Source organism: Podarcis tiliguerta, assembly GCF_965153285.1.
Source record: "Podarcis tiliguerta genome assembly, chromosome: 14".
Classification (NCBI taxonomy): Eukaryota; Metazoa; Chordata; class Lepidosauria; order Squamata; family Lacertidae; genus Podarcis; species Podarcis tiliguerta.
In genome coordinates, this window is record NC_139547.1 from 5,767,990 (window position 1) to 5,790,904 (window position 22,915).

Below are 22,915 nucleotides of genomic sequence, written 5' to 3' on the forward strand. Positions count from 1 at the left end.
TGGTAAATAAAACAGGGCAGGGCATATCCAACGTCTTGAATTGTGCTCAAAACAAAAAGTTGGTACATTCCCACTCCAAGTGCAGCATGGACTTAAGCTGATACGCTTTCTTCCCTGCAGACCACATCACATGTGGGATCACCATTACACTGACTACTGAACAAATTTCTCTTGCAGATTTTTCACATTCAAGTAACTTCAAGATCTTCTGGTTTAGACACTGTCTTTGGGGAGGTCAGCAGGGGTGATGTTTGTGAGGCTTTAAACAACTCCCACTCTTACCATGTATGGGGGAGGGGGATTTCCAAACAGGATGCTAGCTTTGGAGAAAATGTTGCTACCGTTAAGATTTCACGCCATGGAACAGGCATTTGATGGTCAGCTCTGCTTATGAACGTACTTTGTGGAACCCAGCCATTTGTTTCTCTGTTTGTGGAAGACTAAAGCAGAAAACAAAGGTAAAATGGAAAGATCTGCAGAAGACCACCAGGATTTGGATTTATGTAATCTACTTAGATTACTGTGGCAGTGTCTTAAAAGGACAATATCATCAAGAACACAAATAGGTCACATGCACCAGACAACATCAGTTTAGCAGACGTAGTAACATTATGAAGAATTCCTAGGCTACAGGAACAAGCTAAACCAACTTGCCTCAACAGATATTCTACAAATCAGTGCAATTGCTACATTTAGGTCACACAAAAAAGAAAGCAATTAAAGCAGCATTTTAAGACAAAGAAAACAACCTATCCAACAGCTAAGCATTCTCTTAGCCATCTTCACAACACACAGGATGAAGTGGACCCTAGCTCACGAAAGCTCTTGTTCATATTTGTTGTGCCTTTTTTGCTGGAATTGCTGTTACTAAGTCATCAAGATGTAACTATACTTTGAAAAACAGAAAAAGCCGTTCCAAGTTTTGATAAAGCATAATAGAAAGCATTCAAATACTTTTCAAAGCAACAGAACAAAGATACATATTAGATTTACTGTTGGTGGTTTGGCCTCTTTCACAAAGCAGTATAAAATCCCTAGACTAAGAAGTTGCCCTGTAAAGCAAATGGGAGTTGCAAATACCCTAGGTTTACAGGAACTACTATCCATCTACTAAATGGGAAGAAAAATATCTCAAAGCCAGAGGGGCTTTGATGGGCTACTCACATATAATTACCTACTTACCCATCAGATTTGAGTTCATGAAAGGTGTCGGGGACAATCCTTCATCGGGGCCTAATCGACTATCATTCAAGTGATCACCATAATGAGGGCTGTCTGTAAAACCCTATGGGAAAAGAACAGAGTATTTAACAGATTATTGGGCAGCACTACTAATTGAGTTCAAAGATACTCTTCTAATTAAATGCAGAGATACAGTCGGTCATTCTTCAGTGGGTTGGTCTTCAAATCTGCGAATCACAACAAACACACAAATGCTGAGCCTCTTAGCACTTCGTAAACTCCCTTTTCCCTTTAATTGTACAAGAAAAACAACACTATAAATGAACTTCAAAAGAAGAGGCTCCAAAGGGTTTGATACCACACTTTAATGATGATGATGGTGATGAACATGATGATGATAATAATAATAATAATAATAATAATAATAATAATAATAATAATAATAATTTGATCGCAAGGCTCACAAAGTGTCCTAAACACAAATTTTGAGATTCAGGTCTAGCCACATCTACAAGCAGAAAAGTTCCTAGAAATTAATTAGCAGTGGCAGGAATTATGGCATCATGGCAGATTTAAAGAAGGAATTTCACTATTTTGAATGCCACATAGCCACATGAAGTTACCTGTTGATTTGGAATCTTATAATATATATAGCACATGGTACTATCAAGACTGTATCATCCAGAGACTCTGGGATTGGGCCTAGGGACCATGTGCTCTCCCCACCTCCCAGGAATTTCTAGCCTGTTCCTCACCACAGAAGAGGTCACCAAACTCATTTATTTCAGCACATTACTTCCACAATCATGGAATTATAAAGCATGCAGCAGTCACCAAGACCTTCAGGGGTGGTTCAACACCACCTGTAGTGAGGCAGGATGGGAATAGTGCCAATGGCCTGCTCCTGCTACCTTTGCAAATTCAAACTCAGGGAGAAAATATAATATGCACAGAATCCAAGCCTCATCCCCAAATGCAGTTAAGCCTAAGTCCATGTAACAGCAATGCTCACATTCATATTTTGCTAGCCACGTTTATTCCTCCCCGCCATCTGACCCATACATACTGCTTCAATCTGCAGAACTGGCACTGTTACAGGTACTTGTTCCACGGTTGTTAAGAAAACAAAATATTTTCATGTGGCAGCACATATGCTTTGGAACTCCCTGCCTATTTGCAGCAGGTAGGTGCTATATCTGATAGTCGGTGTACTATTTTTGGTGCCTACATAGAACATTTTTGTTTAGACAAGCCTATTGAGACAATAATAATAATAATAATAATATCCCACCATCCCCAGCCAAAGCTGGGCTCAGAGCTTTGTTACAGATGTTTTAATCTTTTTTACTGTTAATTTAATTATTGTATATGTTTTTAGCTTTTAAAAGTTTTTTATTGGTAATTTTAATATCTCTTTTGTTAAATAACTTCAGGGATGGTGACAGGAAGCATCTACAAATTGCTGCTATTCTGTTTCATTGTACAAGAGTAGGGAGGTACCTTTTTCTAAGATCAGAATTTGAGGGCATAGGATTTGGAATGGGAGGAAACATAATTTTTGTATTTACTGATGTTTTGCTTAGAATGTCACATAACCAGGTTCTTTCAATCTCTTGGCATTGAAGCATTAAACAACTTCTAAGACAGGCTCAAGCAAGAGAGTAAATTGCTCTGGCCTGCAGCAATAAGAAACCACCCAGAATCCCTAAGGACTCTGAAATCATCAATCACTGAACATTCATCATTTTCCAGGCTGTGGGCTTGAATTCAAGACGACATTAATGGGGCTGAAATAGGCCTCCCTATCTTTGCAGGCGTGCTGTCAGTTCAACCAAAGGGCTAGTAACTAAGGGCTAAATATCTGTCAGATTCCTACAACTGCTTATAGATGCATGTCACAACTTTCTGCTATACTGCCTGAGCATTTATCTTCTGGGAGCCCCAGAAGATTACTCACTTTACCTACTTCAGAATCAGCGATACACATGTGATAGACATTCAGAAAAAATCTTAGTGACATTTACAACTTGCTTATGACTACAAGGGTGTCCTCCGGTATCCATGACCTGGCCCCATCTGTCAGACAGCCAGCAAGTAGCAGCAGCTGCCCAGGAAATGAGAGGCTCCTAGCCAAGGTCACTGACTGCAGTTTATTTTATATTCAAGTACAGAAGAATATTATAAGACACTAGCTGAACAAAATAACTTGCAGAGTACACCATCTATCAAGCAAAATCTTCTAATGATTTGATCTTTTATCTCATTAATGCAGCAAGACTCAAAGTAACAAGTCACAACTCTCAAGTTTTAAGAACCAAAAATAAAACACCAACAGTGGGGAGTAGTGAATCACCATCTATAGCTAACTGAAGCCACTAAATACTGCTGAAGCTTTGCTAAAGAATACAGTTGTGTTCTAGAGTCATCCTAGTTAGCAATGGCATGTTAATACAGGAGAAACAATGCACAATATTAAAACTAGCATTATCGGCTTTGCTAGAGAGGGAGAAAAGCATGCAAATAAAGACAGGAGCCTAGCTATTATAAACAGCCCGGAGGAAATGAATTTTAAAAACAATCAACAAAAGCTGGTTGACAGTCTTTGAAATAAAACATTAAAATGAGCGTCTAAATTTAAAATGAGGCGCTCATAGTTGTCTATATTCCCCTTCCCACTCACCATTACTGACGAACTTCAGATATTACTAAAATAAAGTAATAAGCTTGTAAATATAGTATGAACAGTGTGCTTGGCTCTCCACAAAACATAACATCCATATGGCTCTCTACTCAGAGGGTTCCACAACTCAAAAAACAGATAACACAGGGTGGGAAAGACTGGGAAACTAACACATTCATTGTGGGGGATGAGTGTAGAAGAAAACCAGTCAGTCACAGGCTCAGTGACAGGGAGTTACTGAGAAAGCCATTAAGATAAGGGAGATTGGGAAGGAAATTGTTTCTAAGAAACCGTTGGCAGGCTTCTCAAGTAACTATTGATAAAAACACAAGCCACCCGAACTGTACCCACAAAACTGTGCTTCAGAATGCCTTTTCCATTAGGTGACATCCCTACCGCCTCCACTGAGCGCAACCTGCAGCCAGTAAAGCCTTGAAGTTAGAAACTAGTGAACTGTAAAGTAAAGAATGAGGTCTTAACCACAGGTCAGTTGGTGAAAAAGGACTCTTGCATGCAACTGATACCAGACATTTTGTATATCATAGTTCCAGGAGTATATTCCAGCTACAGTGGTACCTCGGGTTACGTATGCTTCACGTTACATACGCTTCAGGTTACAGACTCCGCTAACCCAGAAATAGAGCTTCAGGTTAAGAACTTTGCTTCAGGTTGAGAACAGAAATCGTGCTCCGGTGGCACGGTGGCAGCGGGAGGCCCCATTAGCTAAAGTGGTGCTTCAGGTTAAGAACAGTTTCAGGTTAAGCACAGACCTCTGGAACGAATTAAGTACTTAACCCGAGGTATCACTGTATATGACTAGCTGACCAGGTATAGCCTTGCTTCACTTGGTTACATCCTGGTAACCTCTTGTGTGGAATCCTGCAGTATTTTGTACAAGGAACAGACTGGATATGGTCCAAAAATTTCACCTGGTCTCAAATATGGCCGAAAGGTAACCAAACGGGGTTGGGTTCTACAAATTTATAATCCCTATAATGGCTCCCAGACTATTTCCAAGCACAAATCAGTGTTGATATTGACCTTTAACTTTTTGGTGCCAACAAGACCCTTTTTATTTTCCAGACTTTGAGAGACCCAGCAAGATTTTAGATCATGTTCTTAGCTTTACTGTTTTATCTTCCACGCTTAACAACTCAAGAGTTGTTTTAATTCATTATACCAATTATTACATTACATGTCTTATTGTTGTTTCTAAAAGTGATATTTTGCAAACTTCACTGAGAAAACTTTCTTATATGTGGAATATAAATGAAGAAGCATGTATCATTTATTCAGTGTTCCTAAAAGTTTCTGTACTTGGGCCTTTGTCTTGGAATGTGAGAATTTGCTGATGTTCAGACTATTTGTCCATCTAGCCTAGAATTTATGTTGTGAACCAACCTGAAGGCTTCGGGCATAGTGTGGTATACACATTTAATTGATTAATAATTGTCTCCTCTGAAAGGCTTCTGCTGCCCCAAGTCTCAAACAAGTAAAAACCTTTCCCATCACTTGCTATCTGAACCTTTTGACTAGAGATGCCAGAACTAGAATCTGGAAATTGCTGTATGCAAAGCAGGTGCTCTGTGGCCTCTCCTCTAAACTCATACCGTCCCTTCTGAAACAATCTGCCCCTTTTAAACTTACACTGTGTCTACCAGCCCCACCCAGCTGTGCATACAAAATCCTGCACACACAGTGATGTATGCAACCTGCTGCTGACAAGGATCTGTGGACTGGTACATTAACATAACACTGGTATTTGAAGAAGACTAAAGCAGGGCATACCAGAGTTCTTCCTATGAAGAGAGGAGGATGGAGATGAAGTGTCTATAGCCAGAAGTACACTGTGTCCCTTGCCTGTGCTCTGCAGCTTCCCTGCTTAGTTTAGATGGCTGCAATAATACATTTCTGCTGCTAAGAGAAGAGTCTGTGGCTGTCTGCTGCACAAGCCTTTCTACTACTAGAACTTTGAACCCACCTTTGAGCAACTCAAACTTTTGAGAACCATCTTTTTTTCACTTTAGAACCCCAGATGCACGCAAATAATTACAGAGAAAACAAATCCCACCTCCTCATGTTTCAGCTTCTCAAGAGCTGTTGAGAGATCTGAGCTTTTTCCAAGGAGGCCACCATTTTCCTGTAAGCAAGGAAATATTCAGAAAAATTAGGGCAAAATTAAAATAACATTTGTTCCAAAAAATTTTTTAACATTGTACCTCACTTTAAAACAAAAGTCTGGCATTTAATGATTATGCTTAACAAAAAGCAAAAAAAAGGTTGCTTACTGAACTGTTCAAGTGTTTGGTAGTTTGTTTCGCACTCCTATATATGGAGCTGCATTTGCACATGGACAAGAGGTGGAACCTTCCAGAAGTTCTAAAAGGAAGGGTTGGAGCTCCCCTCCTTTCAGCCATGTGCTTTGCGCAAAGCAAGGGACACTCTGTTCACCCTCTCCATAGTACAGGCACCCTTAATAGATATTACCACCTGGACTTGAGACAGAGTCCATATGATAGAGCAAGAAAGTGTGACATATGACTGGAAAAGGGTTCGTTCTAGGAACAGCTAGAGGTAAGCAACCCTGTTTTCTTCGTGGTCCCTGTGCAGTCCCTCACATGAGAAATTAGCAGGCTTGTTTTGGCACACAAACCACCACCCTGGCTGAACCAAATCTGTCTTGAACGTGCAAAAAATAGTAATAATCACAAATCTGGAGTATGCAAACTAAAACAATCCTTTATGAATTGTTTGAATGAAGTCCCTGAATATTGCATTGTAGAAGCAACATTGGAATAACCCTGGCACAATGGACCTTGAGAGGAACTAGGCACATTTTCCTCTAGAGACTACAAAACTCTAATTGCCCTCAGAAGCAACTGAAAACATGTCTGTAAAGAAATGCAATTGCCTTCCAGGTGTCTCTGCAGTCAACAAAATTGTTTTGATAACAGATATGGAATTAGGAGTGAGCAGTGGGATAGCCAGCCTTACTGATATCACCAAACTGTTCAGGGATATAAAAACAAAAAGTGATTATGAGGAATTCCAAAAGGATGTGGTCACCTCACCTCAAAAATGATATTGTACTGCTGGAAAGTATTCAGCAAAAGGCTAATAAAACGATGATGGGGATGGAGCATTCTCTGATGAGGAAAGGTTGATGCTGTGCTTGGGACTTTTTAGTTTACAAAAAAGGCAAGTCAGAGCTGACATGATAATGTTTATAAAATTATCCATGAATGGAGAAAGTGGATAGACAAAAGTTTTTCTCCCTCACTCACAACACTAGAACTCATGAACATCCAATGAAGGGGAATGTTGGAAGATTCAGGACAGATAAAAAGGAAATACTTCTTCATGCAACACATAGTTCAGCTATGGAGTTCATTCCCACAGAAAGCAGTGATGACTATCAACTTGGATGGCTTTAAAAGGAGATTAGACAATTCATGGAGGAGAAGGCTATCGGTGGCTACTAGTCACCATGGCTGCGCTCTGCCTCCACTGTCAGCAGCAGTATGCAGTATGCTGCTGAGTACCAGTTTCTGGAAACCACAGGAAGGCAGAGTGCTCTTGTGCTCAGGTTCTGCTTGTGGGTTTCAAACAGGCATCTGGATAGTCACTGTGAGAAAAAAGATGCTGGACTAGATGGGCCATCAGCCTGATCCAGCAAGCTGGAGCCAGTGTGGTGTAGTGGTTAAGAGCGGTAGTCTTGTATTCTGGTGAACCGGGTTCGCTTCCCCACTCCTCCACCTGCAGCTGCTGGGTGACCTTGGGCCAGTCACACTTCTCTGAAGTCTCTCAGCCCCACTCACCTCACAGAGTGTATGTTGTGGGGAAGGAAGGGAAAGGAGAATGTTAGCTGCTTTGAGACTCCTTAAGGGGAGTGAAAGGTGGGATATCAAATCCAAACTCTTCTTCTTCATGTTCTTATCTCACCCAACTGGGTGAATGGAGAGTAAAATTCAATTCAAGTGTAAAGTGATGATTATGTATTTATAAAAGTATTCATATACTGCTAAATTACAAAACATATCAAAGTGGTTTATACATTAAAAAGAAAAAAGACATCGGGGCAAAAATCCTCATTTTACATATACACGCAGGGAGTCTGAACTGCTGGTGATTGACCACAGATGAGACCTTGGGATCACAGTGGATAGTTAATGAGGTACAGCAGCTGTGAAAATATTGAATTCCATGTTAGGGAATGTTAGGAAATGGACTAAACTGTGGAATTCACTCCCAAAAGATGCAGTGATGGCCATCAATTTCAATGACTTTAAAAGAGGGTTAGATAAATAAATAAAGGCAACATAAACAACAAGGTTAACACAGTGGAGTAACCTCACAGGATCTCAATTCATTTTAGAGGAGACAAGGACTGAACTTAGAACAGGAAGAGACAAGACACCCAGGGACCATCTGCATGTCTATAGCAGTCAGTACCTTCTGTCACATAGCACACCGAAGCCTCTGACATTTTAAACTAATGCTCAATGGATGCACAAGTATCTGCCATATGGCAGGGGGAAATCTCTTGTATCTTACCAATGCAAAGCCAGCATCTCAAACTGTGTCTTGCCCAATATGACAAAAGCAAGAAAAAGATGTGCCTATGTCAGATATGAGGCCCCTTGCGCTTGCAATTTTTGCCTACCCCTGGAATGCAAAGCTCTCTCTAATTCAGCCACTGGTGCAATTTTGTCTCTTGGTCTCACTGAAGTATAGAGGACACTCTACAGCAGGGGTCAGCAACCTTTTTCAGCTGTGGGCCGGTCCACCGTCCCTCAGACCATGTGGTGGGCCGGACTATATTTTGAAAAAGAAAAGAATGAATTCCTATGCCCCACAAATACAGTGGTGCCTCACAAGACGAAATTAATTCGTTCTGTGAGTCTCTTCGTCTAGCGGTTTTTTCGTCTTGCGAAGCAATCCTATTAGCGGATTAGCGCTATTAGCGATTTAGCGGCTATTAGCGGCTATTAAAGGCTTAAAGGATTAGCGGATTAGCTGCTAAAAGGCTATTAGCGGCTTAGCGGCTTAGAAAAAGGGGGTGGGGAGCGAAAAAAAATCTCAAGACATTTTCGTCTTGCGAAGCAAGCCCATAGGGAAATTCGTCCTGCGAAGCACATAGAAAAATGGAAAACCCTTTCGTCTAGCGGGTTTTCCGTCTTGCGAGGCATTCGTCTTGCGGGGCACCACTGTAACCCAGAGATGCATTTTAAATAAAAGCACACATTCTACTCATGTAAAAACACGCTGATTCCTGGACCGTCCACAGGCCGGATTGAGAAGGCGATTGGGCCGGATCCGGCCCCCGGGCCTTAGGTTGTCCACCCCTGCTCAACAGGAGTGGTGGAGAACCTGTGCCACTCCATATGCTGCTAAGCTAAAACTCCCATCATTCCTGACCACTCGCCATGGTGGCCAGGGTTGTTAGGAATTGGGCTAAAACAACATCTTCATGTCCAGAGGCTCCCCACCCCTGCCCTCCTGACGTATCCTAACTCAAAGTAAAAAGGTAATCATTTCCCCTCAAGTAAACAACTGTGATCTTTTATTTAACATTTATTAAACTATTTTAAATGTGCATACTATATTACTGATTCTGTAGAGCATTATGTTCACACTGTATTATATTTAAAATAACTGGAATTAACAAAGGCTACTATTGTTAAAAACTTTATAGTTTTATTGTATCTTAAATACATTACAGGAGATCCATGAACAGGATCTGCCACTTTTTAAAATGTCTGTAACTGTAATGTAGAGACGGGTGGTGACTGCCTGGGTACCTGGGTACTTTTTGCAGAAAGCGGCAAGCTGTTCCATGAACAGATTTTACTCAGGTAACTGCAGGGAGGGGGGAGGGGCGAGCCCAGATCTCCTGCATATCTAGATTGGTTTCCATCACTGATGATAAATAATCATTTTCTTTAAAGAAATTCTTTAAAAATGCAATTAATAATTAATTTGTGCAAAGATGTTCATCAATTCACCACTCAAGCAATCCTGCAAGATACAGGTATGGGCAGGAAGATTGCCTACTAATGTTTTCTTGTCTGCTGATAGACTAGTTCTAGGTACCACCTCTGAACCACAGACCGTATGCATATACAATAAATGCTCTTTTGTTAGCCATACTTCTGCCTATAATCAACTGTAGTCAAATTATACTCTTACCCTTGTAGGTTCATATGAAGGACTTGATTGACCACTTGCTCCCCAAGATGCAGCACCTGTTCGTTCTCCCATACCTAACAGCAGAAAGAAAGAGGACAGACCATATAATATAATGCAAAGCTTGGGGGGAATTAGATGTATACCATCATGCTATCACATGGAAGACAGAGCAAGCTTGTTTTTCTCTTGCTCTGGAAGGTAGGTTTCAAGCTATAAGAAAGAAGATTCCGACTAAACACCAGGAAGAACTTTTTGATGATAAGAGCTGTTCAACAGTGGAATGGACTCCCTTGCAAGGTGGTGGACTCTCCTTCACTGGAGGATTTTAAGCAGAGGTTGGATGGTCACCTGTCACAGATGTTGCAGGGGGTTAGACTAGATGTCCCTTCCAATTCAAATTATACAATTCTATGATTCTATGCTTGTTAAGATAGAAAAAAAATCTCTTCGCTTTCTATCTTTCAGTATTGATAAGAAGTCCACCCAAGAGAAACAGGTTGTGATACCAATTCCCATCCTGTTTATTCACAGCGTTTGTAATCAAGAAATAGACATCCACTTTACCCAATTGGAATTCTGGCCGTCATTGTTAATAGGCTTTGTACTGCTTCATTACCACCACCTTACACACATTTATTTATCCAATCTTTTTAAAAAAAACCATTTATGCTAGTGGTTATCACAACCGTGTAAAGCAATTCATTCGTATTTTCATGATATGCTTGTATGACAAGGTACAGGCAGCCCCCCCCCCATTTACACAGGGATTATATTCCGAGGCACCATGTGCAGCAGTGAAATCGAGTATAATTGCAACACACTGAAAAAAACGACACTCTGCCACCATTCCACCCTTTTAGTGACAATTTAGTGACATATTTATGTTGCTTCCAGGTTCGACGCAATGCATGTATATACACTCACACACATACTGCACGTGCATAAATGGGGGGCTGCCTGTACCTCATTGCCTAACGTTTTTCCCCACCAGTAAATGCTTCTAAGCTCTTGTCTTCAAGAGATACTAAATCACCTTTTCATACATACTTCCTTCCTACTAGTATCATTGGTGTACCCCTAGTCCCTTTTCTCTCTCTCTCTTTTAAAAGACTGCTCTTTTGTAATATGGTGTGCATTTGGTACGCAATTAACGTATTTTTCCATGTATAAGACACCTCCACGTATAAGATGATCCCTATTTCTTTCAACCCAAAATTGAGAAATCAACATTCTGGATTTAGCTGCTCAGTTTAGTTTCTTAATTGGTTTAATTTGGCTCTGCTTGGATTGTCGCCTGTTGTTGCAGACTTTACAACCTTGCAGCTGGGGACATCCCTACCTGCTCAACCTCGCATTCCCTTTCCTTTGCTAGCATCCTAGCCTTCAATCAACCTGAGCAGTAAGAGATGGCTCGAGGCACCACACTGAAGAAGGGAACTTAAACAGCTGCATGGTGGCAGACACATCCACATTATTTCCAGGCTCCCCAGGAAGGAGGGTGCAGGTTCAGTGATTGGTGAATCTTGCATATGCTGTATGGAGAGTGACTGTTGTTTTTGGGGTGGCTGGGTGAGTGAGTCAATTAGGGGCATGGGTGCTGGTTTGGGTTTAATCCTTGGACCTTTGCAAGCTGATTTAACTGGGGCTAGCACCCCTTAACCACAAAACAGTTCTGTGCAGCGTGTGCAGCTTGCTTGTGTGTGCTCCAAGATCTAATTCCAAGATCTACTTCTCCTTGGGCTGGTGAGGCTAAGCTCATACGTGCTTTACCACACCAGGGCAGCCCATCCAGCCCTTCATTCACCGCGCCCTCCATCCCACCCCATCGGTGTGTTTGTGCATCGTTGGTCTGCTTACTCCTGCTTTGTGGTATCTCTTTCCCCTCTCTGGGCTCAGAGGGCTTGCAAGCATTGGAACATGAGAGCATTGAGATTGGGTGTGTGTTAGTGGGTTTGCCTTGCTTCTTTCGTTGCTCGCTTCGCGGCAGCTTGGTTGCTCTTCCGGGTTTGCTGTAGGGCTCCACAGAGTGTGCGTGCCTGCTTGCTGCCTGAGCTAAATTATCCCGGGTTTTTTGGCCGGCTGGCAAGCAACAGTGTGTTGTTGTTTTTTAACCCCTGTGTATTCACCATCTGTGTATAAGATGACCCCCAATTTTTGACTATTTTTTTTTTTAGCTAAAACCATTGTCTTACACGGAAAAATGCAGTATTTGAGTTGCACTGGATACGGTATGCAATTATGTCACTTATTAGATATCCTCTTCTACAGAGAACCAAAGCCACCCACAGCATTGTAAATATAGACACACCAGATTCATAAAGGCTGTCTTTTCTCTCTTCATTCATTCCTCCCTACTGCCTGCCTTTTTCATTACTACACATTCTGTACTGACATTTCTGCCCAAAAGTCTTTATCCTGGTTATTTCATGTCAAGTTAGAAGCATCACCACCTCTGTCTCTGTCTCTGTGTGTTTACCGCTCAGTTCTGGAATTACAGAAGTCATCCCATTTTCTGATTTGATCCCAAATGGCCCGTTTCCCCCTAGGACATCCCTACATCCCTATTCAGAGAAATGTTGGAGAGTATCGGATGCGACCCCTGAGCCAAGAAGATAAGTAACTAAACAACCTTTAGAAGGCATCTGAAGGCAGCCCTATATGGGGAAGTTTTTAAATGTTTAATGTTTTATTATGTTTTTATATGTGTTGAAAGCTGCCCAGAGTGGCTGAGGCAACCAGTCAGGTAGTCAGGATACATATTAAAAAATATAATTATTATTATCATCATCACTGTCATTGAATAGGACATCCCTATTTTCATTTGAGAAATGTTAGAGGGTATGTGTTTATGCAGAGGGGGAGGGGGAGGGAAAATTATTTCCCCCACAGTATGCATTGCCTTATACCTGCTATTCTCTTATGCACTCACCCAGTTTGTAGGCATTATTCTAGGCGGGGAACTTGTGGCTCTCTATAAGAGGTTGGACTTCAGCTCCATTCATCCCCAGTCAGCATGGCCAACAGTAAAGGGGTGTTGGGAGTTGTAGTTCAGTAGCATCTGAATGGCACCATATTCCCTAACTCAGGTCTATAGTCTAACTATCCACGAAGTTTGTTGTTATCAGTGAGCTTTGCTGGTTTAGTTTTCCTAATCTCCAAATAATTCATGAACAAATTATAAAGCACCCAATTTTGGACCAGACAGTTACAAATGCCTAACCAGTCCTTTGCTTCCTTCTCTTCTATCCATTTGTTTTGAAATCATGTGATCCTCTTACCTAATAGCTACCAAGGTTCCTTGAGAAACTTTAGTAAGTGATATGTCAAAGCTTTTTGCATTAAACAGGTTTCAGCTAATTTTTCCCCCAAATATTATTCTTATTCTTATTAATGCATATAACATCTATGTTGTACCCACTGTTCATTTTATGGAAACTCAGACACTACTACAACACAGTACCTCAGTATAGTATGACAACGGCATTCCTGGACTATTAATGGCATATAAATAGCATTAAATTCTATACAAACCCACTTAGCATTGGGCCCAATAGTCAGGTTTAGACAAAATCAAGTTAGACAAATGTGTACACTCATGCGCAGGAGGCTAAACTGAACGATAGTTTATCTATTTCAGCATCTTCTTTCTAAGGGTGGACAGGGTGGAAACTCAGAAGCAGAACATTACAATAAAGGTCATATTCCATTTGTACCTAGCATTTGGCACTGAGATGCACTGCTTCTGAAAATGAAGGCTGTGTTTAGCTATCATGGCTAACAGACCTATTTCTGAAAGCACTTAGTGGCTATCCTTACATCTTGTGATAGTTAATTCTACAGTGCAACAATGAAGAAGCACTTGTCCCCCCACAAGTCTAATTAGACCAGGCAGGGGCCCTAATGTAGCCCACAACTGCTGTTTTCCCCATGCCACACCCATCTGCTATCATATGTAATGACAAGTGTGGACAGTTAAAGATGTGGCTGCAAAAGAATGATCAAGAGCCTTAAAGTGCACTCCCAATTTTCCTTGGCAAGCACAACTTTGCATTCAACAACTTTTCCTGCTAAAAGCAAGGTTTGCCATGGTGCTGATCACTTGACTGGCAGTAGCTGCAAAATCCATTGGGATTGGCTACATTCAAGAGTTCCTGCATGCAATCCCTTTCCAAAGCAGAGCTTGCAGCTGGCACTGGTCAGCCATGCCGAAGCCCCACTTTAAGCAGGGATGTTACTTTGCAATTTGAGTTCAAGCTGGGCAGCAAAAGGGGGGGGGGGTAACCAGGAGTGATTGTAAAAATGTGCTTCATATTCTTCCGTTTGTAGTTGAGTCACCTGGTGTCATGTTGACATCAGATGATTGACAGGTGAGTCACGTATCTGTCCAAGTGGTCCATGGACAGCGGGGAGCTCAGGATGCGGCCCACTGGTTAGATCCCATTCCTTACCTCAGTCATTGTGTAATTACAGTGAATTCCCTTGTAACATGTGTGGTGTAAAGAAGTACTCTTACCATCCCTGAACCCCACTGAGAAAGACCCCAAAGGAGGAATACAACTTCTCTATCCATTCACATCTACAATATCCTCTCCCCAATGGGCAACCATAGCTATTCACAGTATTCCATACACTAGTATAAGATCATTATGTTGTTGTTGTTTAGTCGTTCAGTCGTGTCCGACTCTTCGTGACCCCATGGACCAGAGCACGCCAGGCACTCCTGTCTTCCACTGCCACCCGCAGTTTGGTGAGACTCATGTTTGTAGCTTCGAGAACACTGTCTAACCATCTCATCTCATCATTATGTTATCTGCTATTTTATTCTCAATCTGTCCTCAACAAAATTTGCATTCATCAGTGCCACAGGTGACCATTTCCAGTGATCTCTATCCTGAATAATCACACCCTATTTAGATGTCCTGGGGCTTTTATCATCTATGTAATTTGCTTTACATTATATACACAATGAATCTAACATGCTATTCTCTCTGACTATTAGAACAGGCTGGAGATTCTATTTTCTATCTGCTTTCCAACCTGAATTATTTGGCAGCATCTTCAAAGTTGACTATCTCACTGTCCAGCATGACCCCCACTTACTCATGAATATTAGGTGGCACCAGTCTCAATACAGAGCCTGATACCACATTCTTACATGTGAAAATGGTCTATTTATTTCTACTCTTTTTTTGGAGTCCAAGTGTATAATATTTACCAATCTTCTCTATCTATACGCCAATGCAGTTGAAGAATTCTAAAAGCTAGGAAAATGGCTAATCTTCCATTTGTAAAAGCTATGCTGGTTTCTCCTCAGAAAGGTGCTATTTATATATATTTAGCTTTGGATAGCACTTTTCACCAATTTACCATGAACACAAGTTAAGCTGACAGTAATTCCTAGATCCACACTGATTTTTCTATTGCTTACCTTTCAGTCCTCCACTAAGGAGTTTGCTTTTAGTGATTAAAGGTAATTGTTGCAAGTAAAAAAAAGGAAATGCATAAAATAAGCCTTTTTGCAAATGATAGAGCAATTATGCTATCTAATCCAAAAGCTGCAATACCTGTATTAATGAAAGAACTAAGCAATTATGGTAAAGTGACAAAAATCAATGAATCCAAATAAAAAATAATGTATATGGGTATTTCTCCCTCTGACCATTTAATCATGCAAAAACAGACAGATTTTTAAATCTGCAGCAAGGTAATAAAATATATGGAACTGCAGATAACTAAAAATCTGTCAACTTTAAAAAATAAACTTCACATCATTTCTTTTACAGCTATGACAAGAACTTAGATCTTGGAAAGACCTACATTTTCATGGTCAGGACTCATAGCTGCTGTAAAGGTAGTTATCTGATGATGATGATGATGATGATTGTTGTTGCTGTTCCAAGTTATCTGTTCAATTTATATACTGCCCTTTATCCGAAGATTCCAGGGCAGTGTTTCTTTTTCAAGTGCTGCCAAGTAGGATTACACCCAAACAATTTAAAATATGGCAGGGCTCAGTAAAAAAGTTCATACACAAAGGACAAAAAGTGCAACCAGGCTCCTGAATTATATGTATCCATGTTTAAAGTGGCGGGTTCAGAATCCCACATCTCCAAACTTATTACAGTGCCTTCCAATTAAAGCATTTGATGTCACTGATCCACAGACAAAAGGATAAACCATGGCTAGATACAGTCATACCTCGGGTTGAAGTAGCTTCAGGATAAGTATGTTCGGGTTGCGCGCTGCGGCGACCCGGAAGTAACGGAGCGCATTACCTCCGGATTTCACCGCTAGTGCATGCGTAGACGGTCAAATAACGTCACGTGCATGCGCAGAAGCGGCAAATCGCGACCCACGCACATGTGGGTTGCATTCACTTCTGGATACGAATGGGGCTCCGGAACGGATCCTATTCACATCCAGAGGTACCACTGCATAGAAATTTCAGATCCAGTATACAGAGCATGTCCTTTTCTGCCCTCTTTACTCACTGAAACCCATACCATTGCAAACCCTTTCCTCCACACCACACTGAATGTTTGGAAAACAGAAATTAAAAATTTGGCTTCTCTGATATCTCCCCTTATTCCTCTTCACTTCCAACTATCTTTTAAAAAAGCAGGACAATGCTTAGATTGAATGGCTGGGAACAGATGGCAGACTTTTATACACTAAAATACCTTTTTTTGCAAATGGTATTCTTCTATGAAAAGAACAATTCATAGTTGACATGCCAACCCTTAAATGGTCATGGTACCATTTCAATCAGCTGTTAAGATTCCTGTTAAATCCAGATATTTCCACTTAGGCAAACAGGAACCTAACAGCAACAGAACACATCTTTGTTAACCTCGCTCCTCTCTTCTTTCTCTGAGGGCATAGCTTCCTCAATTTATAAAGCTTTAATAAACCTAGAATATGGCAATCTTTTGTACACAAAAATGACGTGGGAGATGGACCTAGAAGTCAAAATACGAAATGAAAAATTGATGTATTTGTGATCCAAGAGCCTGCTGAAATCGGTTTCTGCAAAAATCAGGGGATCCTTATGAACACTTTTGCATAAATGGCACTATAAACCAGTGATGCTATCCCAGATATCTAAGGTATTGGAGGGGATGCACAGTCAAAGGTACATATTTCCATATGTGGTGGTTTTGTAACATCATCAAACCCTTCTGGAGTGCTGACTTCAAAGAAATAAGGTTGATATATAACAAAACTATTGAAATGTATCCACTAACACTACCTGGGCTTATGATCCCACCCAGTGCTTTTTTCCTACAAAAATGTTTAGGGGTACTCTCATTTTGACTCAAGAAAATCACCATTTTATAGTTCAACTTAGGAAAAATAAATACAATAAATGGACAAAAGTACAAAGACTCACAAAATGTTTAGGGGTATGCATATCCCTGTGGGACCCCAGAAAAAAAAAAGCACTGACCCAACCCATTCAAGATTAACCTAACAATGGCCACTTAGTCTTTCTATTGAAAGCTGCCCATATGGAGATAGCAAGATATTGGAAAACTGGTGTTAACATCTATTCTAGGTACACCAGAATAGTGTACCTCAGCATTGGCTGAGAAATTAACATTTCAGGTCAGAGCAGCAAAGAACAAACACAATCCCTATGGCAAATGTTTATTAAATACATCAATTGTTCAGACTGTGGCAGGAATCCACCCAACACTCATGGGAAAATGTGGTGTGATATTTTAGACTACTCTAACAAAACTTTATTACACAGTGTGACAAAAGTCTAATTTTATCAGGGCAAGTTGATTGTTGCCTACTGTTGTAACATGTGTTTTCTCAAAATGTACCTTCTGTACCATGAAAAATGAACAACTTTTTTTTAAGAAAAAGAAAAGTTACCGTATTTTTCGCCCTATAGGGCGCATTTTTCCCCCTCCAAAAATGAAGGGAAAATCTGTGTGCGTCCTATGGGGCGAATACAGGCTTTCACTGAAGCTTGGAGAGCTTATGAACACACCGACCCCTCTCGCTCTCCAGGCTTCAGGAAGCTATCAGCAAGCCTGGGGAGCCCGCAGGAGTTCCCGCAGGGCTCCCTAGGCTGCGGATAGCAGCCTGGTGCCCGGCGCGGGGGGCGCCCTGAAGCAGAGCTCCCTAGGCTGCGGATAGCAGACTGCTGCACAGAGCGTGCTGAAGCAGAGCGCCCCGCGCTTCGGGCAGACATCGGCCAGCCCCACAAGCTCGGGGGACAGCGGGGAGGCGCAGCGCCACCATCCCGCTGTTCCCCGACCTGGTTTTGGGGGGGAAATAAAGGGGGGGGGAATTCCTTTATTTCCCCCCAAAAAAACTAGGTGCGTCCTATGGGACGGAGCATCCTATGGGATGAAAAATACGGTAATTGTTGTTAATTTCTTTCCCTCTCAGCTTGCATATATGTCAAATAGTTAATAGCATAGACAAAGGACAAAATATTCATGTTAACGCTCATTTAAGATTGCCCTAAAATGAGCAAGGCAGGTTGAAAGAGAAATTTCAAACTAAGAATGACTGCTTTCAAGGAAGTATCACCTGCTGAAAAGCGAAGTCATATTTATTGTTAATTGGCAGTTATAATTTAATGCCATAAGGTATAGCCACAGTATAACTGTAAATCATCTGCATGAGGTACGAGGTGTGATTTCCCAACACTATTGCCAGAGCAGAAAACCTCTACAACTTTGTCACATACAGCTGACAGCGCTGTATTAATTTTGCTGTACTTGATCCAGGAGCTGAGGAAGTGTGGTGGCTGGCACTAACAAAGACAAAAGCAATCTCTTGGCATATATAACCCTTTTCTTCCTCAGACAAGACAAGAAATAACACAACAACCACCACCACCACAACAACAAACACAAAACAAAAATATATTTGCTTGCCCGGTACCCAGAAAGTAGAAAACTGACTCATGAAAATATCAAGATTCAGCAAAATCTGGAAACAGACTTTTTACAAAATCTAGCAGTATTTTTATTTTACTATTTTATTTATAAAAATATTCATGAATTGTCAATTCATAACAAAATCAAGGCAGTGTATACTAAAATGATTAAAACAGCATAAAACTATAAAAACATAAAATACAGAACAAATAACTAACGAGTCAGATTAATTCTTCTATTTATAATAATATTTATTAGGGGAACATACATAGATATAATAATGAACACTCAAATATGGATAGCTTGTGAACAGACCCTGCCACCAAGAACAGGGCATTAAACTAGGAGGTTGCATTGAGCCCTTTCAGGCATTCCATAGCTGCTGGCAGGTGTCCTGCAGGTCATAGGCATCAGTGATGACGATATTTTTTAATATATATCCTGACTACCTGACTGGGTTGCCCCAGCCACTCTGGGCAGCTTTCAACACATATAAAAACATAATAAAACATTAAACATTTAAAAACTTCCACATATAGGGCTGCCTTCAGATGCCTTCTAAAAGTTGTATATTTACTTCTCTTCTTGGCTCAGGGGTAGCATACCATACCCTCCAACATTTCTGCGATGAAAATAGGGACGTCCTAAGGAAAAGCGGGACATTCTGAGATCAAATCAGAAACTGGGACGTCTTCTCTAAATCAGAAACGTTCCTGGAAAATAGAGGCACTTGGAGGGTCTGGTATTCAGGCTTTGTAAGCCAAATCCATGCTGTGTGTATACCATTGCAGGTCTAGGCCTTAATGCCTCCTGGAGCTTCAGCTGCCTAACAAAAGACAGGAAGGATTCTAAAACTCTCCAATGAGATTATTGGTAGCTGACAGGCAGCCAATCCCCTGCTGCGAAAGGACCAGTGTTGTGATTCGCTAGTTACAGAACAAGATGACCTATGTGGGGTTGTGTTGTCTAGGCTGGGTTAAGGTATATATACTAGGTTGTGTGCCCCCGTTTGTCATTCTTGTTCCTGGTGTTTAAATAAAACTTTTTGAGCTTAATCTCCGTCTCAGGTTATTCTTGAACCCACCTACACTTCAGGCACCATGAAGAGTGGTTTCTATCTGCCTACTTCCTCAAAGGCTTCATACAACATAATGACTATTTAAGTTCTGGAAGTGGGGAAAGACAGGCCACCAATGCATACATATTTGGCAGGTTTTTATCAAGGTATATGGGTTGTGTGAAATATGGACTGATTTATGAACAACCTTGCATGAAACAACCAGCAGCAGAGGAAAAGCAAATGGTGCATAGCAATAGCCCCTATTTTTGTTATCTGCCGTACAATACTTGTGTGTGATGTGAAGGACAGCTTCCACAGCCATCATTAGTGTGGTTATTTAATAATAGATGTAGATGGAATTTGTAATGTTCCAGTGGAATTCTACACCAGCCGCTCACAATGTTTCCAGCAGCTTTAGAACAATATTGCTTAAGCAGAATGAATTCAAGCTAGACCAGACCAGAATCAACTTTTTAAAAGACAGAATGTAAAATTATTGAATCCTTTTAAAAACCTGACTTAAAATTATTATTATTAATTCAATGTATATACCGCCCTTTATTGAAAGATCCCAAGGCGATGTACAACATTAAAAACATATTACAGAACATCAACGACAAAACACAGTCAGTTCGGTTTATTGTGTTTAGAGAATAGCCGTTACACACATAAAAATAGTAATAAGAATACTGCTACTAATAGTGGTTTACATTTCTACTCCCTGACTTTTAGTAGGTAAATCATTTCCCATTCCCCCTTTATGTTTTATTGCACAAATTTGTAAAGCCTTGGCAAGAAATTGGGATGTTCTAAGGGATATATACCTCTCAAAACATAATAAATATACCTGACATAACATAATAAAAAGCATACTGACAGACAGCCTAGTAATAAAATAGTCAACATAATAACAGTCCTCTCCCCCACACTTTCAAGGTTTGTGATCAGCACAACAGCAGCAATGGAATACAGTAGGAAATAAACAATTCGTGTCAGTTTTACAAAGTTTCAGCATCAAAATTCAAAATCCTACCTATAGCGTAAGACAACTACAGGAACAATTGCACTCCTTAATTTTTTAAAAGAATCGTTTACATTTCCTGCAATGAGGCCTACATATTATCTGTTTTACAACTCTTTTCACATAATATATTTCTCTAATGACAACATTCCGAAGCAACTGATAAAAATCTCTTATTACTTCTATTGATGTTATATTATAATCTGCTTCTTTACAGTGAAAAACCTCAGCACATCCAAATAGATCTGCAACTACAAAGAGTTCTTTCAAAATCCATGTGCTAAATATGCTCCACCATATATTTAATTGATTTTGAAATAGTCCACGCAGACTTTGGAATTGAGAATCAAATTTTCCCATTGCCCCAGCCGGACAGCTGTTTGGACCAAGATTTCCAGAGCAGTAGGGATAGGCAAAATATTGATACTTTGTCCCTTACCAGTAGGAACTCCAGACTGCGATAAAGGTTTCATATTTTTTTCACAAGAGTGTACTGCCCAGCTGGCCTTGCAGACCCTCCCCACTAGGCAGGCAGCAGCACTTTACTGCAAAGTAAAGCCTTTACTGCAGGGGTCACCAAGCTAAGGCCCATGGGCCAGAAGCAGCCCCCAGAGGTAATTTGACCGGCCCACGAGCTGCCCCTGAACCGAGTTGCCCACTCGCTGCGCTAAACCGGCGCAGCGCAGCATGGGGACTCGCTTCCGTGGCGCCGGAAATCACGTCTGCATGCAATCTGGCCCACAGAGGGCTCTCCGCGGGACCGATCCGGCCCAGGCAAGATAAACCTTGCCAACCCCTGCTTTACTGCAAAGTAAATGGCCGTTTCCTGCCTGCCGATCTGCAAGGCATAAGCCCCGGCCACCTCTCAGTTGGCTTTGCAGAGTAAAGGACTGCACTCCGTTCAGCAAATGATAAGATTCAGGTGGCTTTACTCTTGCTTTTGTTATGCAGGTTTAAGGCACAGACCACACCTCTTGCTAGGCGGAGTAGAGACCCAGCTTCCCTGCTGAGGGATGGAGATTCTGGTGGCCTCTGTCGTGATGCTCAAACAGTGGGTCTCAGGGCTGCAATCTGCCTCTCCTGTCACCCATTTGCCTGTCATGCTCCCCAGTCTTTCCAGCGCCTTTTGGTTGGATCAATGAAAGCACTAGCAACTCTCTGCATGCTGAGTAAAAGTGGCCAGGAAACAGAAGGGGGGGGGGCGTTGAAGTGAGGAAGAAAGGGCGAGAGGTGTTGAAAAGTGAGAGAAAAGGTTACTATTAAATAATAAACTGGGAATAGAAATTAATAGGATAAGAGAGGAAAGAAATGAATATAAAAAAGATCAGGAAGAAGTGATGAAAGAAACCACTTCTCCACTTGGAACCTCCTGCCTAAAATGGGGAGGCTGAATCACCATACCTCCAGGCAGTGGGGGTTTTTTTCTAGAAAAAGAGGTAAAGGAACTCCCACCTTTTGGGGACAGACAATTTTCCATCACCCAATCGCAGAGCTGCCACAATCTCAGCACCATGCCGCCCGCTGCATCCAACGCGAGGTTACTAGTGCCGTTCCAACAGCAACGCTAAAGAGATGCCGAAACGCACCAAAAAGGGCAGGTGTCCGTACTTAGCTCAAGAAAAGATGAGTCATAGAACTCATTGCCTCAAGGAAAACACTGTGGCAAAGAATTTAGCAATTTCCGAATATGGATTAGATATCAGTAGTAAGTGCTGTCAGTAACTGTGCTTACATCTGCCACAATGCTCCTGCACCACCATTTGACTGATGAGCCTCAGTAATTTTCAGCTGCCTCAAGTGGGTTCTGGGGATAGAAAGTTCGAGAACCCCTGCTCTAGATGTTTTGGACTCTCAGCTCTCAGCAGCTCTAGTCAGAATGACCA

General features: G+C 41.3%; 1 protein-coding gene across 24 annotated transcripts in view; it reads right to left on the reverse strand.

The window, feature by feature from the left end:
* TCF12 (transcription factor 12) overlaps positions 1-22,915 on the reverse strand; it is a 142,777-nt gene that overhangs the window by 82,741 nt on the left and 37,121 nt on the right. For all 24 annotated transcript variants that reach the window (XM_083413046.1, XM_083413058.1, XM_083413041.1 and 21 more), the window contains 3 exons: positions 10,052-10,125; positions 5,934-6,002; positions 1,183-1,285 (listed from right to left, as the gene is read on the reverse strand). In XM_083413046.1, coding sequence (XP_083269172.1) covers positions 1,183-1,285; positions 5,934-6,002; positions 10,052-10,125 — 246 coding nt within the window. The remainder of the gene's footprint in view (positions 1-1,182; positions 1,286-5,933; positions 6,003-10,051; positions 10,126-22,915) is intronic.